Here is a 17,219-nt window from a genome sequence, read left to right on the forward strand (position 1 = left end):
AAAAAATCTTTCTCCTCTTCAAAAAACATCAGTGAGTGTCCATCAACTACCAAAATCCATATTCAAGTCTGATAATCAAGGCCCTTATTAAACCTGCATTCAACTCACCTTTTCATATAATTTTTATATAATTGTCCACAACTCCCTTTACTAACTAACTTGCAGGCAGGCTAAACTACTTATCAAACCCAAATATATTCATGCATTGGACTCTACCTCTATATCTCTGTATGTCAAAAATCTACCTATACTTTAAGGTCTCTTCAGAAATTATCTCACAAAGGATAATTCCCCTACCACCACCACCACTAGAACTACTTTCTTCTTTGTACTTTGTTTATGGTGCTTACCACAGACCAGTCCTGTCAAACAAGAGTTTCCTATGGTATCTACCTCAAAAAAGACTGTTTATGCCTCTACTGTCATATAATGCAGCCAGTTCACTTTCCAAGCACACATGTCACTGTTTTCTCTTCTTTCTTTTTCTTTCTTTTTTTTTTTTTTCTTTTAAGAGAGAGAGAGAAAGACAAAAGGGACAGGAGGGGCAGAGGGAGAGGAAGAGAGATAATCCAAGAAGGCTCAACACCCAGCGTGGAACCCAGCATGGGGTTAGATCTCATAACCCCAAAATCATGGCCTAAGCTGAAATCAGGAATCAGATGCTTAACCAACTGAGCTACCAGGTGCCCATCTCACTATTTTCTAATGCCATTTGTGGCAGAATAAAACAAGAAGTTACTGAGTGAAGACTCCTAACAGTTGAATGGCATCTTTCCCTTGAATTGAGAAAGATCTGGAGAAGGTAGGCAGCAGAGGTATATCTAGTTTGGCTTCTGGGCACCAACCTTTCTATATCCCTATACTACTTCCACCTTCATCCCCCAAGAGCCTGATCTACATGTCACTTTTTCTTATCCAAAACACAATGCTAAACCACTCCCCCTTCTCTCATATTCCTCTGAACTACCATTCTGAAATACCATTTACCTTTCCAAGTCTTAATGAAATGAAATAGCTTGAGTAGTTCAATTTAAGAGGAAGACCCTCGTGTCCACTGGCAGATATTTCACTACGTAGGGATTTATTTAGTTTCGTTAACAGATATTCCTGATAAGGCTGTGGGTGTGTATGGAAGGAAGTAAAGAAATAAGAGCAAACTGTCATTCGCATGTCAGTATGGGTTTAAATTATTAGTTTTTTCAGGGGAACATATTGTGGGATTAGGAATTCTAACTTAAAGGAAGCACAGAGAATATAATACAATCATGTTTTAAAATATTAATTTAAGAAATGGTTTAAAAGTAATTAAAACCATTTATTATGTTTAGCTACATGTGGATATGTAAACAAAAAAGCATTATTTTAATATACGAAAAGGAATAATTTGTAGTTCTGAATGTTCCGGCAAGTTTTAACAGAAAAGAATCATTTCTCTGATTTTAAATACTGTAGAATCTCATTCTTTTGTTTCTTTCTTTTTTTTTGGTTTTGGTTCTGATTACTCTTCAAAAAAATATTATCCCATAAGACAAATTCTCCAGCAATTTTGGAAAGGAACTCCGCATTTTTTTTTCCCCTCAATCTCCTATACCTAATAACAACAGCTACCATTTGAGAGACTGTTAGAGGTCAGGTACTGCACCAAGCATTTTAAAGATATCATCTCTAAACATGCAATATACACATTATTACTCCCAATTTACAGGTGAAAAGCTCAAAGAGGAGAGATAAATTGACACGGGCACACAGTTTCCTAACAGCAGTCAGAATCAAAATTCAGGCTCTCCCTGAGTCCCTGTCTCTCCCATTACTCTACTATCCCATGCTGTCCCATTCACATATGGGGACCTTATATACTTACTCAAATGTGAACTGCAGAGAAAAATCAACAAGGACAAAATACATTCTCTTCTCTTACCTTTTTTCTTTTTTTTTTTTTTAATTTAGTTAATCTCTACACCCATTGTGGGGCTCGAACCCACAACCCCAAGATCAAGAAATGCACGCTTTAATGACTAAACCAGCTGGGCATCCCTTTCTTCTTTAAATGGAGAGTTTTTTATGTCAGACCCAATTAATGATACCCATGATTCTTAAACAATGCCAAAGAGGGGTGCATGGGTGGCTCAGCAGGTTAACTGTCCAACTCTTGATTTCAGCTCAGGTCATGATATCAGGGGCCTGAGACTGACCCCATTTGGAGCCCCGTCTTGGGCTCCATGCTAAGTAGGGAGTCTGCTTCTCTCCCTCTCTCTTTCCTTCTGTTCCTTCCCCAGCTTGCACACTCTCTCCCTAAAATAAATAAATCTTCAAAGAAAAATACTACCAAATAAAAAATAAAACTGCTTAACCTTGAAAATGTAACAATAAACACAGCCTGTTCACCAGGCTAAGATAAAATACAAGGTTCTAAAATCAACTTTTCAATTAGTACTTACTATACATTTTTTTAATGTTTGTTTCCTTTAAACAATGACATTAAATGGGTCCTCTTGACTCAACTTCCAAATTAGCCATACATACTGCTATAAAAGCTATCTGATTCTAGATGAGCTTCAAAATAACTCTTTCAAAACTGTTAACAAGAGACTTTTGGTTCAAACTTCATAGTAAATTATTACCATTTCCCACATTTACACAACTGAAATAACACTTTAAAAGGACACTCAAGACTCTTTCACCAAAGTACAAATGTGAGACAATAATGAATTCAGGACTTTTGAGCTCCTCCATTCACATGAACCTTCACATCAAAAGGCTACATTTCTTCTGAACCAGTATAGTATACCTAGTAATATAACCACTAATTTACTTTTTGGAAGGATAACTTCCTTAACCGCACTGAGAACTATTTCTTCACCTGATACTTACAATTATCTTCCACATCTTTTTTGCTGTCTTCTTCTGCAGGGAACACTTGGTTTATGAGAGCCAAAAATGTCTAGCAAACAAAACAAAAGCTCATTAAACTAGAAGCTTATAAATAGTAAGAAAAATAAAGGAGATTAATTGGTCGCATACCTGTAATAACAGCAACAGTATGCTTTTCATTAAAATGTAATACAAGATCCTTCTATTTAATAAGTCACTAATCCAAAAAGAGGATAATAACCTTACTCAAATATTATCCATTTACCATGAATATGAAATCAATAATGGAAATCAATAAAAAAGATCCTATGCTCTAACGCCTAGAATGGGGCAAAGCAAGAAGCATGTTAATATTAAATTTACATGGTATATACTTTAACAATTTTTTTCTTAAATTTAATGTTTGTATATAAAGCAATTTTATTGTTTAAAAATATATATTAAATATGTGAACACTACAGAGTATTATTTAATTAATGCTATTGTTTGAGTAAGGCATATTAGACCCAAATTCCTATATAGAAATGTATCAGAAATCTAAACAGTATCCAAAACTATTTGGTTCATAAAATAAGTCTGTATTTATTATACCACTTAAATTTATTACACCACTTAAGATAGTATCTTGGAAGAGTGAATTAAAGGTAGTATCAGCAGCCTGGTTTTACTCCGTAAACTATAGCAGTAGTCTTATACTCATGCATGTATGTACATGTGTAGAACTCTAAATATTATTTTTAAATAATTGACCATTTTTCCTTAGAGTTTTATTTGATATGGATGGAAAGTTCAACCACAAGAGTAATTGTAATTGTTTGAGAAGTATAAATTTATAGACAACTGTTAGAATGACATGAATAAAATTTAATAGTCTTTAGATGTAATTTGAGATCACTTATTCTAAGTCATACCCAAATTAGAAAACTGTTAGGCCTAAAAACTCTGGACGTTACTTATTCGGAACCCAGCACACATGCTCTTAACGTTATAAATGTGCAAAGGTTTACAAGATAAATCACAAAATCAGAATTGATCCATAATGTACATTAAGTATACTAATGGCAATATAAAGTAATCTATAACTTATAACAATGATTCCATAGGAAAATGTATTAAAAAATAACTGTTCATGTCACAGACATTTGCCTTCTTTCACAGCTGTGGCAAAGGGGGTAAGGACTCGCCAGACCCCAGATTTTGGTTCTTTCTTGTTTGGAGACACAAATATAAGAGGCTCCTGAAAGTGGGGCAACAGTGGAAGACAACAAATTACTAAAATGGGAAGGTTAAGAGCAGGGGTAAAAGGCCAGTAATGAATCTTAAAAGATAGTTTCTCTCTCCCCTTCATCCCCTAATCATCACCAGCCCTCATCTTCTCCCCTTTACTGCCTACTCAGTGAGAAAGAAAATTTGTTTCATTAAAGCAATTGTTTTCTTTTTAGAGGGAGGATGCATTTTCTCCTATCAAGGGAAGATCACATAACAAAGCACACATTGATCACCAGCAGTAAACATCTACCACACATCAAACACAGCATACCAAGCTACAGTGACAAAACGGACAAATAAAAGTCTCTGCATTTGAGACGATTACAGTCTAGTAGGGAGGAGGACAGAAATATAAACAAATATCTCTAATAAAATATTACAGGCAGCTAAGAATTTTTAGCATTCCTCCAAAGAACAAATAATCAACAGTAAATTCTACTACATGGGAGGAGGAAGGAGAGACTGGGTATCTGTGGAAAAATTTCAGAAAGGAGGTGACCTCAGTCTTAAGAGATAAATAAAACTTGCTAAGCAAAAAGCTATGGGGAGTGACAAAAAGAGCCCCGTGAGCAAGGACACAAAGCACCCAAAACTACCTGATATATGGTGAGGGCATGATAAATACTGGAGAGGAAAGATGGAAGGAAAGGAAAAACAGACACACAAGTATAAGCATATGGCAAGAGCATGAGGAGGAGACTGTTGACTGATAAAAGATAAGACTAGCAAAGTGGAGAGAAAAAGACAATGTGGACCCATAATATGCCATATACTTAGGGCTTTAGCCTAAAGTCCAGTTTGCTGCAAATAGGGAACATGAAATCAATTTAGAGGTTCAAGATAGCATTTTTAACAGCAAAAAAGATATTTAAAAACATCAGAATGTATCACATGTGATAAGGATGTTTAATTTATGAGTATGCATACACACACAATACACATACTTGTTGACATATACAATCTATTTCTTATAAATATATACATATGCACAGTACACACATCAAATGCAATGTAAAATCCATTTCTTACTATTGGCCACAATCAAAAAAATGTTAAAGCCATTACTATCATCAGACATGTTCCCCACCAGAGCTACTAATTCCCTCTTCCATGCTTCTACTATATCAGCAAACAGATCTACTTGACTTGTCCATTAATTTATGCACTTAATTTCTTCATATTTAAAAGATGATGTTCTCTCTACCACGAATTACCTAAGCAAAAGACTGCTACTCTTATGGATCTTCTCAACTATATGGTTATTATGACATGTTATAATTTATTAAGACCCTGATGAGAGAGTAAGAGAAAAAATTAAAATTAGAACCAATCCCTGAGAACTTGTTAACTTCCAAAAAAATGTTTATGGAAAGAAGCTTCTTAGTTTATAGAATTAACTACAGATCCACAAAGTTTTCATAACTCCACAATTTAAATTTGAAATATTTTTATTGCTTCTATGTATGTACAGATTAATACTAATAAGGCAAAGTTGAAAGCACACAAATATTTAAAATAGGAAAAAGCATATACTCATAAATGAAGTTTCCTCTATGCCTGAACTGAATTATTTTGTCACCTGTGGATAAAACAAAATATATACAACAGAATATACCTAGGAAATAATACTTTTCATTTCATTGCAGCCTTCAATTTACTGTCCTTATAAAATATGCTACACAAAAATGAAAAAAAACTTTTTGAAGGATACAGAAAAGCTCACTAAATTTCTATAACCCTAAATATGCTACTTTGACATACTGATAATTTTGAATTAAATGCTCTTGAGAAGAAGCAAGTGCAAGAAAGCCATTTTCACCCTCCTTTTTATCCCTGAAATCAGGAGATAAAATTCCTATGTGAAAAGTGCCTGTACCAGGCAGAAAGAAGACATTCTTATCACCAGAGAAAGGAAATCAAGGCCAAGACAAATCTATACAAACTCTGTCATACTAACTCTTACCTTTCTAATTCCTTCACCACAATATACTGCCCCTAACCCAAACCCCTCTGTCTTATCAATTCTTCACAAATTTATTGTTTCTTTGTCAAAAAGGTAAGAGCTTTCTGCTCTGGTCACTTCTTTGGATCTTCATTCTCTTGTGAAGATATACACATACACATATACACATAAAAATATAATAAAAATGGTATGCTTTTCTACTGTGAATCTGTCTTATATCAGTTTTATTCTTAGGTCCACCCGGAGACCTGAAAGAGTAGAGAAAATTTTCCCTCCCCTACAACTTCAAATATATGAAAATAATTGAGCTTATTTATTAGCTCTGTCATTCTTTGAACACGTACAGCACTGTAAGTACAAATAAGTACTTGTTAATAAGAGGAAAAACTAGAAACACTTTGTGTTTTCTTTCTTGAGAGTATCTTTAATTGGCCTCCTCTAACACAGCACATTATATATTATGCATTTAGGTTCCTGGGTTGTTTACAGTAACAGAATAGTTTTCTCTGTGAAAAGACCTCATGAGAGATCCACCTTGTTTTTCTAAGGTTCCCAGAAGGATGGCAGTCATATGGCATTAGTTAACCATGTATCAGTAGAATATAAATTATTCACGTACAGTCTCAGAGTCTAAAGTAAACAGAAATGACATCAACAAATTTAATTCAGTCAGAAGATCTGTTTAACAGGAATATTTATTAAACTAAAAATTGTGAAGCTCTCCCACAAAAACAGACCATATAGTCCCCATGAACACTCAGAGAGACTCCTGATCATATTTTCCCCAAACTCCCATTTCATAATACTATCTAGTCTAAGGAAAAAAAGAAATAGATGCCATGTATACAAAATTAAAATATGCTTTTATGTTTTAAAAACTATCATTATAACAAAAAAAAAACAAATTGTAGTGAAAATATTAATAATAATAGATGGGTTTGCAACATTTAAGTATCTTTAAAAAAACTTAACTATCTTTATTTAATAGAAATATATTTATTCCAGGGGCGCCTGGGTGGCTCAGTGGGTTAAGCCACTGCCTTCGGCTCAGGTCATGATCTCAGGGTCCTGGGATTGAGCCCCACATCGGGCTCTCTGCTCAGTAGGGAGCCTGCTTCCCCCTCTCTCTCTGCCTGCTGCTCTGCCTACCTGTGATCTCTCTCTCTCTCTGTCAAATAAATAAATAAAAATCTTAAAAAAAAATTTAGAAATATATTTATTCCAACCCCACGCTAGTAAATTTGAGTAAATAAAAAGCTAAAAAAAAAAATCATCTAGAAGCTAAAGCAAAAAGCAAAATTTGATAAAATCCCATTTACTTCCCATATTTTTATTTTATAACATGTTGACTACATCACAGATACATGAGCTTTAGCAATATAGTATAAGGAATAAAAATGTTATTGTTCATATTTTATCATATAGCTATATCTTAAGAATGAGATAATAAAAGGCTCACTAGATTTCTGTCTGATTTTATGATAGGACATCGCTTTTTCCCTAGGATGTATACTTACACAATAAATTAAATAACTCACTAGAAAACTAAGATTCACTTACCAGAAAATTGCTTTCCCTTACACTGTGCTAGGAATATCTATTTCATTAAAAAGGAAGATATCTCGGGGCACCTGGGTGGCTCAGTGGGTTAATCCTCTGCCTTCGGCTCAGGTCGTGATCCCAGGGTCCTGGGATCGAGCCCCACATCAGGCTCTCTGCTCAGCAGGGAGCCTGCTTCCCTCTCTCTCTCTCTGCCTGCCTCTCTACCTACTTGTGACCTCTCTCTCTCTGTGTCAAATAAATAAATAAAATATTAAAAAAAAAAAAAAAGGAAGGAAGATATCTCTAGAAAAAAATCAAATTTTGAAATCTCAGCTGAGAAACTCACCTTGCCTTTTTGGTTCAAGGGTTCAATTGTTAAGCTGTCAGGGCCAATATCTACAATATTGCCCATCTGAAATCCATCTGTAGGGTGTGGCGCCCAAACGGGCTTTCCATCCTCCATTTTTGAAGGGAGTGTCCACTATCTCCTGTTTGAAAGGAACAAATAAAACAACATGAATAACTCTGGAAATTAAAAATAAATAACATATCTTTCTAGAAAGCTAACATGTAAGTTGTAATTCATAGAAACACATGTCGGCCCGCCACAGGTAATCCCCACCTCTCTCCATTTTGCCAACCCTGACCCCTTTTATCCACCTCTAGATAAGGACCAAGCAGAGACTATACCCTCAAGTAACATCTGCTCTGCTACTGCCTTCCTTCAACTGTGACTGTAGTGGAGTACTACACTTTGAGCAGTACAAAAACCGGGAAAAATGGTCACAGTTTTTACTTAATGCCCCAGTGTAGCTGATAACAACACTTCTTTTTATTACCTCAAGTATTCTGAATCACACAATAAATTCAACAACTGTCTTAGGAATAGTTGTTATTGTGTGGAGTTAACTAAGAGTTTAACAAAAGTCATCTTAAACCTGAGGGATGGGGCGCCTGGGTGGCTCAGTGGGTTAAAGCCTCTGCCTTCGGCTCAGGTCATGATCCCAGAGTCCTGGGATCAAGCCCCACATCGGGCTCTCTGCTCAGCGGGGAGCCTGCTTCTCCCTCTCTCTCTCTGCCTGCCTCTCTGCCTGCTTGTGATCTCTGTCTGTCAAATAAATAAATAAAAAATCTTTAAAAAAAAAAAAACCTGAGGGATAAAAATGAGACATGTGAAAGACTACCTCCCCTGAGAAACTTATCCTGACTATCTGAGACAACAGGAATGCCTCACCAATGTGGTTCCCTATATGTATCCTCACAGGTTTTTTTTTAACTGAAGTAAAACTTATACATAATACATAATGAAATGTACAAATCCTATGTATACAAGTTGGTGAGTTTCGACAAATACATACACCCATTTAAACGCTGCAATTAAACGCTGCAATCAATATATAGAACATTTCCATCATCCCCTGGCAGTTCCCTTATGGTCAATCACTAACCTCCATAGGGATCCAATGTTCTGGTTTGTCTCATTATAAATTAGTTTTTGCCCTTTCTTGAACTTCATATAAATGAAATTTTATAGATTTTATGTGTGGCTTCTTTCACTCAACAAAATGTTTTTGATATTCAACCATGTTGTTGTATATACTAGCCCACTGACCAATTATACCAGTTATTTACCTATTGTCCTACTGATGGACACTGGGATTGTTTCCAGTTTTTGCCTATTGTGAATTCTAATTTTTCAAGTGTTCTTATAAAGCTTCTTTCATGCTTAGCATATCTAACTTTTATAATTCAACCCAAAGTGTTCATGACATGTAAAACATTTAATTTTTAAAAGCTCGGATTCTATGAGACTAATGTGTAATAGTGAATTGGCTAATAAGTGATCCCAGATGTTCGAGTTTCAGCATCTCAATGGGAACTTATTTTTCTTTACTTATCTATACTTAAAGAAAAGTTGATGTACACACCATAAACTCTCCTCTTTTGCTGAATTTGCAAATCTGGGATTTCCCATGTGGATGTTCTCAGGTCTATTCTCTCATGAAAGTCAAGGACATGTAGTATGTAGTTCAGTCAAAAAGCTGTGAACTGCTGGCATGTTTTCAATATGCTTGTTGTTTAATGTCTTTTATGACATGACTACACAGTGGGATTTGCTTTTCCCAAACAGCAAATGCTATTAGGTTTATGTGTAATTCCAAGATAAGAAGTTTAATGATGATTCTCCATAGAAGTGAATCAGTAACACTGCTTCAGACTTACCACACCTATGTCTACACACTTTACCTAAATAATTCTATGTAGTCCCATGGCTTTAAGTACCATCTTTAGGTGAGTGATGCCCAAATTTATTGCTCTAGCCCATTAACAGCACTCAGTTGAGTTCTCAGGTGTTTATGTGCCTACTGGACATCTTCCCATGGGTACCTCTAAAAGATGTAACATTGCTATGATTATATTATTACTCTCTTCCACCACACCAGCCTGTTATTCCTTGTCTCAGTAAGGGCACCAACAACACTCAATTCAAATCAAACATGGAGTCATCCTCAGTTCTTCCAACTCCCTGCAAATTCATATCACTCCCCTAAACCTGTCAATTCTATCTCCAATAGGCATCTCATTTTCACCCACTTTTCTATATTGCCTCTGTTATCTAGTTAAAACCAACACAGTCTTTTACCAGGACTTCTGTAATTAACTTAAGCTGCCTACTGTTGCTACTCTTGTCAATCTGGATGGATCACCAGAAATCCTACTGAAAGGTAAATCTGATCATGTCCATCCCTATTCCATCAGGGCATGACCTAGTCCCCTCTATGTTCCCGAGGCCCAACACAGAGCAGGCAAGTTAATAGTCACTGAGTGAATGAATGAATTGTGCACAGAGTTTCGAAGAGTAAAAGGAGATGGTGAACTAAAAAGAGGTGAAAGGCCTTAAAAACCTAAGCTTGAAACTAAGCTCCAATGCTGACTAGCTCTTAAGCAAGTTACTTAATCTCTCTGATCATTATCTTTCCTTACCCATAAGTAATATCACTTACCTTACAGAATTGCTATGAGGATTAAGTGACATAAAACTGAGATCATCATCCTAATGGTACCCAACAGATACGTGTCATACTGCTCTCACTTATTTTCCCCAATATCTGTTGTTTGAAGCCACCAGTAAATTTTATAGAAAGTCTTGCTATTCTTCTAAGTACAGAGGGAAATTACAGAAGAGTTATGAAATACCATTTAGCAATAATTAAGTATCTGAAAAAAAAATCACAGGAAAATCCTCAAAGTCCCCCCCCCCCAAAAAAAGGCAAATTCCCTTGAACTATTCAAATTGCTTTCCCATTCTGAACCATTAGCTGCAACTTCCCAGTTAAGACAACAGATTTAAAGGTACACATCTGATGCTGCACCTTCATCAAATTCCTAAATCTACAGTAAACTGATTCCTTAAAAAGAAATCAGCCCACAAGGATGGGAAAAAACAAAGAGGAGACAATAGCAACAGTATTTTGGAAGTTGGAAAGCAAATGGTTAATAGGCAACTGACTCAGCAAACCTGAGAGAGCTGAATCTCAAGTCAGGAATAGGGAAAGATGAAGACAACCCAAATTATACCACTGAATCTCAAAAGACATAATAACTCCCATCACAAAGAAATTTCTAGAACCAAGTCCAAAAAGAGAGAATCTAACATAAGAAAGACTAAGTGAAAGTTGTTTAAGAAAGAGATTTCCTCTAACGTGCACTAACATGCACATACTCCACATTGCAAGGCAAATACATCCCCACTCCCATCACTACCCTGAAAGAAGCTTCGAGGTTACTCTCTGAAAAAGACATTCTCTGGAATGAGAACTAGCAGAACAATTAAGAGTGTGTGTGTGTGTGTGTGTGTGTGTGTGTGTGTGTGTAAATTGCCACATGCTGAAAAAAACTCTCTCCTTAACCAAACTTTAGTTAGGCAACTCTCACCCTGCTTCTTGACAAGGCCAGGCCACTAGGCCTTCCATGTTGGTCCAATCCTTGTTGGGTCTACGTAGGCCAGTTTTAGCAAGAATCCTGATAGGTCAATCTGGAAAAATTCCCTCTCCCTTGATATCTGGTTAAGTTTTTCATCCCCTAACTTTGACGTATAAATCCTTGAACTGCCTTCAAGAATCTCCTATCCTTGCTGTTTTCTCTTAGTTAGTTTGTATTCACTGACCCCCTCACTCTGCTTATTGGCTATATACCCCAGCTATCTTTGCTGTATTCATAACTGAGGCCCATCTCTCTCCTCTATTGTAACACCCTTTGTTATAGACTGTTATGGACTTAATTTTGTTGTCCCCCCCCCCCAGAGAATTCTTATTTTTTAATACATGAACACTAACTCCCAATATGACTATATTTAAAGATAGGGCTTTTAGGAGGTAATGAGGTTAATGACATCCTAAGTGGTGAGATCCTGATACAATAGGCCCAGTGGCTTATGAAAAGAGGAAAAGAGATCCCAGATCCCTCCCCCCACTCCACAATGGCCGTGTGATTATACAGCAAGATGGTGGCCATCTGAAAGCCAAAAAGAGAGTCCTCGCTAGAACTCAACCATGCTGGTATCCTGATCTCAGACTTCGGCCCCTAGAACTGTGAGGAAATAAATTTCTGTTGTTTTAAAGCATCCAATCTATGTCATTTTGTTATGGCAGACCAAACAGACTAATACACTCCTACTGCAATAATCCTGAATGGTCTTCCCTGTCATTTTAACAAGTGTTGAAATAATTTTCCTTTAATGACATAACAGCAGAAATGAAATATTCACTAGAAGGTAAAAAAAATAACGTTGACACAATTTTACAGAAAGCTAAGAAAAAAAGAGATAGAAGGGGGGCAAAGAAAAAGATATGAAAATTAGACAAATAAAAAGATTAAGCATCAAAATACCAGAAACAGCAGACATCCTGCCCCCCTAAAAAAACAGAAGGGAGAAAATTAAAATGCCCAAAGAAACTGAACTGAAAGGCATGATTTTCTAGATTTAGCCAAAATGCCCATTAAGTCCTCAATACAATAACTGGGAAACACACACACACACACACACACACACACACAGACACCACGTCAAATTTCAGATCACCAGAAATAAAGAGAAGATGCTACATGTATCTAAAGAAATCAGAAGAAAAAAACATGAGTCATATCCAAAGGATCATGAATCAAAATGACGTCAGCAATACTGAAGCAGGAAGTCAACAAAGCAATGCCTATAAAATTCCAAAGGAAAATTATTTCCAACTTAGAGCCCTGTACTTAGGCAAACAAGCGGCCTAAACTGGCACAGTATGACCCAAGAAACAGTCATGTTGAGCACTATCATCAAAGACATCCACTGACCTTGGACCTCATGAAGTTGGTCTAGATTCTCATCTAAACTTGTCTTACTCTAACTCTGTACCGATTATGTATTTGTGTCTGGAGAAACTGTGGATACTTCATATCCTCCCCTATTAAATTAAATATTATTTTCTACCTAGTGCATGGTTTATATTAGAATAAATCTCTTTTTTAATAAAGTTTCACTTAATTGTTTTTAGAATCCTACCTATAAGAAATTATCCTTCAACAATGAAGTCCAATTCATTCAACCCACAAAAGACAAAATTATTTTAGACATGTTATTATTTGTTCCCAGAAAACCATTCAGAAAAAAACCCACGCAATCAACGTTCACACTTACTAAAGCATGTTTGCTTATGAAGAATACTTAAAAAGAAACTACAAAGGAAATTTTAAAAAGACATCGCAATTCCCAGTGCAATCATACTGGAAACCTTAAACACATTAAAGCCTGATCACATATATGTATCATTAGAGTTAGGTTAGCAAATTTGAAATTCTTTTTTTTTTTTTGAAGATTTTATTTATTTGACAGACAGAGATCACAAGTAGGCAGAGAGGGAGGCAGAGAGAGAGGAGGAAGCAGGCCCCCTGCTGAGCAGAGAGCCCGATGTGGGGCTGGATCCCAGGACCCTAGGATCATGACCTGAGCTGAAGGCAGAGGCTTTAACCTACTGAGCCACCCAGGCACCCCCAAATTTGAAATTCTTGAAATTCCTTAAGTTTCTTAGAGAAAGAACAGAAATATTTTACAATATGCCGCCATCAATTAAAAATTACCTAGTTTTTAGAACTTAATTGACAACCATATTTTTTTAAGTAAGCATTACAGTAATCTATAGAAGTACAGTTGACCCTTGAATAACATGGGTTTAAACTGCATGGTTCCACTTGTGGATCTTTTTCAATAAATATATTGGAAATTTTTTTTGGAGATTTGTAACAATTTGAAAAAACTCACAGATAAACCACATAGTCTAGAAATATTGAAAAAATTTAAGAAAAAGGTATATCATGAATTTATAAAATATAGATACAGGTCAAATAAAATATATGTAGATGTTACTCTAATTTATCATTTGATACCATAAAATATATTTAAATCTACTAAAAAAGTTAAAATTTATAAAAATTTGCACAAACACAGACCATACAAGATACCATTCAGAGCTGAGAGAACCACAGACAGTACTGAATCATAGCTACATAAAATTAACTATAGTGCATGCTGTACTACAATAATAATTTCATAACCACCTCCTGTTGCTATTGCAGTAAGCTCAAGTGTTACAAGTATCTACTTAAAATACCATGTGACACTAATCATCTCTCAGTGAGCAGTTCATTTCTCCAGTATATTTTGTATTACAGTAAAAAGTGATCTCTTGCAGTTTCCCTATCAATAAAGTTGGGGGGGAGTCTAAAGTTATAAGCAGATGTCCAATTGTTAGGGTGGTGTCAGTACCCCATCCCCCCATGTTTTTCAAGGGTCTATTGTAATCTACAGAAGCACTAATTAGTCTGTAGAAGGAAATCTGTAGCCTTTCAGAGGCATTATGCTAACTTTTCATTTATTCTTTGTTTAAAGGTTAGAAGCGTAGCACCAGAAGTCTCCCTGGGGACCAGACATATTAAAGGTTACAGTAACAAACAATATACATCCATGTTCTTCCTTCTCAACAATTCCAGTGATAATCACAATATAAAAACCCTGGGCCACAAGCAGAAAGGGCAGGCCCATACCACAAAACATGAGCCATCACCTACTCCTTTACCTTCAAAGATTACACCTCAAATATCATAGCTATGATTCATAACAATGCCTTATATTTTATTGTCTAGGGTATTAGGAATTGAGTACTAACTAAAGGTAATTTAGAGCTGGGCTGAAAGAGCCAGAATAAGATATCAAAAAGGAAGAAAAGAGCATTAAGCAGGGTGTGCAGAAGTCTGCCTTCTACATAATTTATTCCATGAATTAATTAGTCTCCTATTATGTATTACATACTGCTAACTAGTAGGGATATAATAGTGAGCAAAAAGAGACACAATCTGGCCTTGTACAGCTTTCTTTTTTCTTTTTTAAGATTTTATTTTTAAGTAATCCCTACACCTAAATGTGAGGTTTGAACTCACAACCCGGAGATCAAGAGCCACATGCTCCACTGACTGAGCCAGCCAGGTATGCCGTCCTCACGCAGCTTTCCAATAGGACAACAATCAGCTGGAATAATGCAGTAAGTAAGACAGGCATAAACCCCTGCCCTCCAGGATCTTACATTCTAGTTGGGGGTAAGAAAGTGGCATAGATGTATCAAATCTGCTACTCTTTCATCTGGCCAGACCCTGGCCTCTCTGGTCAAAAGAATGTTATGCGCACCTTTGGCACACAAGCTTTAAACTGGCAGCTACTCTCCTCTATATCAGTATACCCTGAAGGCTATTAGCTTCTCTGGTGTGCAAATACTGTGAAAAAACAGGGCACCAGGTAACAGCTGGCTATGGTTGGTGTATTCTGTGTGTATCTAGCACAATCTTTCACTGAGCACTTCAGTTTCGTAAGAACTTCCTTATACAACAGAATTCTCCAAAATACTTCAGCAGGGTTCCATCTAGTCACTAAATTACCTTTGGAAAGACCTTCCTAGAAAACATTTCCAAGTTAATCTTGTTCTGCTAATTGTACCAAGTATGGGAATTATATGATTGCTGTAATACTGGATAACACATTCATTAAACATCAGTACTGAAATTTGCTATTACCTTGGTTTTATCAGCAATGACAATTCATTAACAAGGGGGATAAAATACCTACCACAAAGTCCAAACTCATGACAAAGAAATAAAATAAGAGGGGTGCAGCGGGGAGCCTGCTTCTCCCTCAGCTGCTCCCCTCTGGTTCTGCTCTCTCTTTCTCTGTCAAATAAATTTTAAAAAATAATAATAATAACCTTTGAGGGAAAAGGATGTAAGAACAAATATATGTTATGAGGCCAGATTAAATCACCCCACTCTCCTGCTATTGTTTATTTCTCCAAATGATATTGTTCTTTTTCATTGCACTTTTCTGATTAAAAACATTTTTAGGGGCACTGGGGTGGCACAGTCAAATAAATAAATAAGTAAAAATAATAAAATAAAATAAAATAAAGAGGGGTGCCTAAGGGCACTGGGGTGGCACAGTCAAATTAATCACTTAACTAATTAATTAATAAAATAAGAGGGATGCCTGGGTGGCTCAGTTGGTTAACAGGCTGTCTTCAGCTCAGATCATGATCCTAAGGTTCTGGGATAGAGCCCCATGTTGTGCTCCCTGAATCGTGGGGAGTCTGCTTCTCCCCCTCTCTCTCTGCCCCCAAACCCACTTATGTGCTCTCTCAAATAAATAAAATCTTTAAAAAATATAATTAAAAAAATCAGAAACCATCTCAAGATAATAAGATCTAAAACCTACCTCAATTTAATTGAGAAGCCTGATATGCACTCATTTTTTTAGTAAATATTTATCAAGCCCTATAAAAACCCAACCACTGTTTTAGCTTTAGATATTGTTGAGAAAATAAAAGCTCTGTTTCTCAGTCTACATCAAAAAAGACTAGAAATGTTGGGGCATCTAGGTGACTACGTTAAGCATCTGTCTTCAGCCCAGGTCATGATCCCAGGGTCCTGGTATCAAGCTTCATATCAAGTCCCACATTGGGCTCATTGCTAGGGGGGAGCCTACTTCTCCGTCCCCCTCTGCCTGCCACTCCCCTTGCGTGTGTTCTCTCTGTCAAATAAATAAAATCTTAAAAAAAAAAAAAAAAGTAAACAATGTCTAGGTCAGCTATGACACTCTTTCTGGTTTTAATAGTAGTAGGTCCAACTGATCTTAGCCATGATCCTGATGTACAGTTATACAATACTTCCAAATAAACCTCAGAAAGCCCAATGTATTCATTAATATTTAAAGCTAAGTCTATGACCATGTGATTCTTAGAAACAGACTCAGAACACCAAGGCTAACTTCAACTTAACTGGTACAGCTAAAATTAACTTGCCAACAAATAAAAAGAGGGTTAAAAAAATAAAAGCAAATATTTTATTGGTAAGTTCATTATATGGTTATTAAGTATTAAAAATATTTACAAAATGCTTTTAATTTCTCAAAAAACAAGAAAGGTCTCATATACACAACCTAACCTCGCACCTAAAGGAGCTGGAGAAAGAACAGCAAATAATGCCTAAACCC

General features: G+C 36.1%; 1 protein-coding gene across 2 annotated transcripts in view; it reads right to left on the minus strand.

The window, feature by feature from the left end:
• The window catches only part of MYO6 (myosin VI), a 148,559-nt gene that overhangs the window by 79,931 nt on the left and 51,409 nt on the right, over positions 1–17,219 (minus strand). For both annotated transcript variants that reach the window (XR_013966971.1, XM_080805710.1), the window contains exons 2-3: positions 7,992–8,133; positions 2,872–2,941 (exon numbers count right to left, since the gene is read on the minus strand). Coding sequence is in view for 1 of the 2 variants with exons in the window: in XM_080805710.1 (XP_080661836.1) it covers positions 2,872–2,941; positions 7,992–8,108 (187 nt within the window). In the remaining variant the exon portion in view is untranslated. The remainder of the gene's footprint in view (positions 1–2,871; positions 2,942–7,991; positions 8,134–17,219) is intronic.

The sequence above is a fragment of the Martes martes genome, assembly GCF_963455335.1.
Source record: "Martes martes genome assembly, chromosome: 6".
Classification (NCBI taxonomy): Eukaryota; Metazoa; Chordata; class Mammalia; order Carnivora; family Mustelidae; genus Martes; species Martes martes.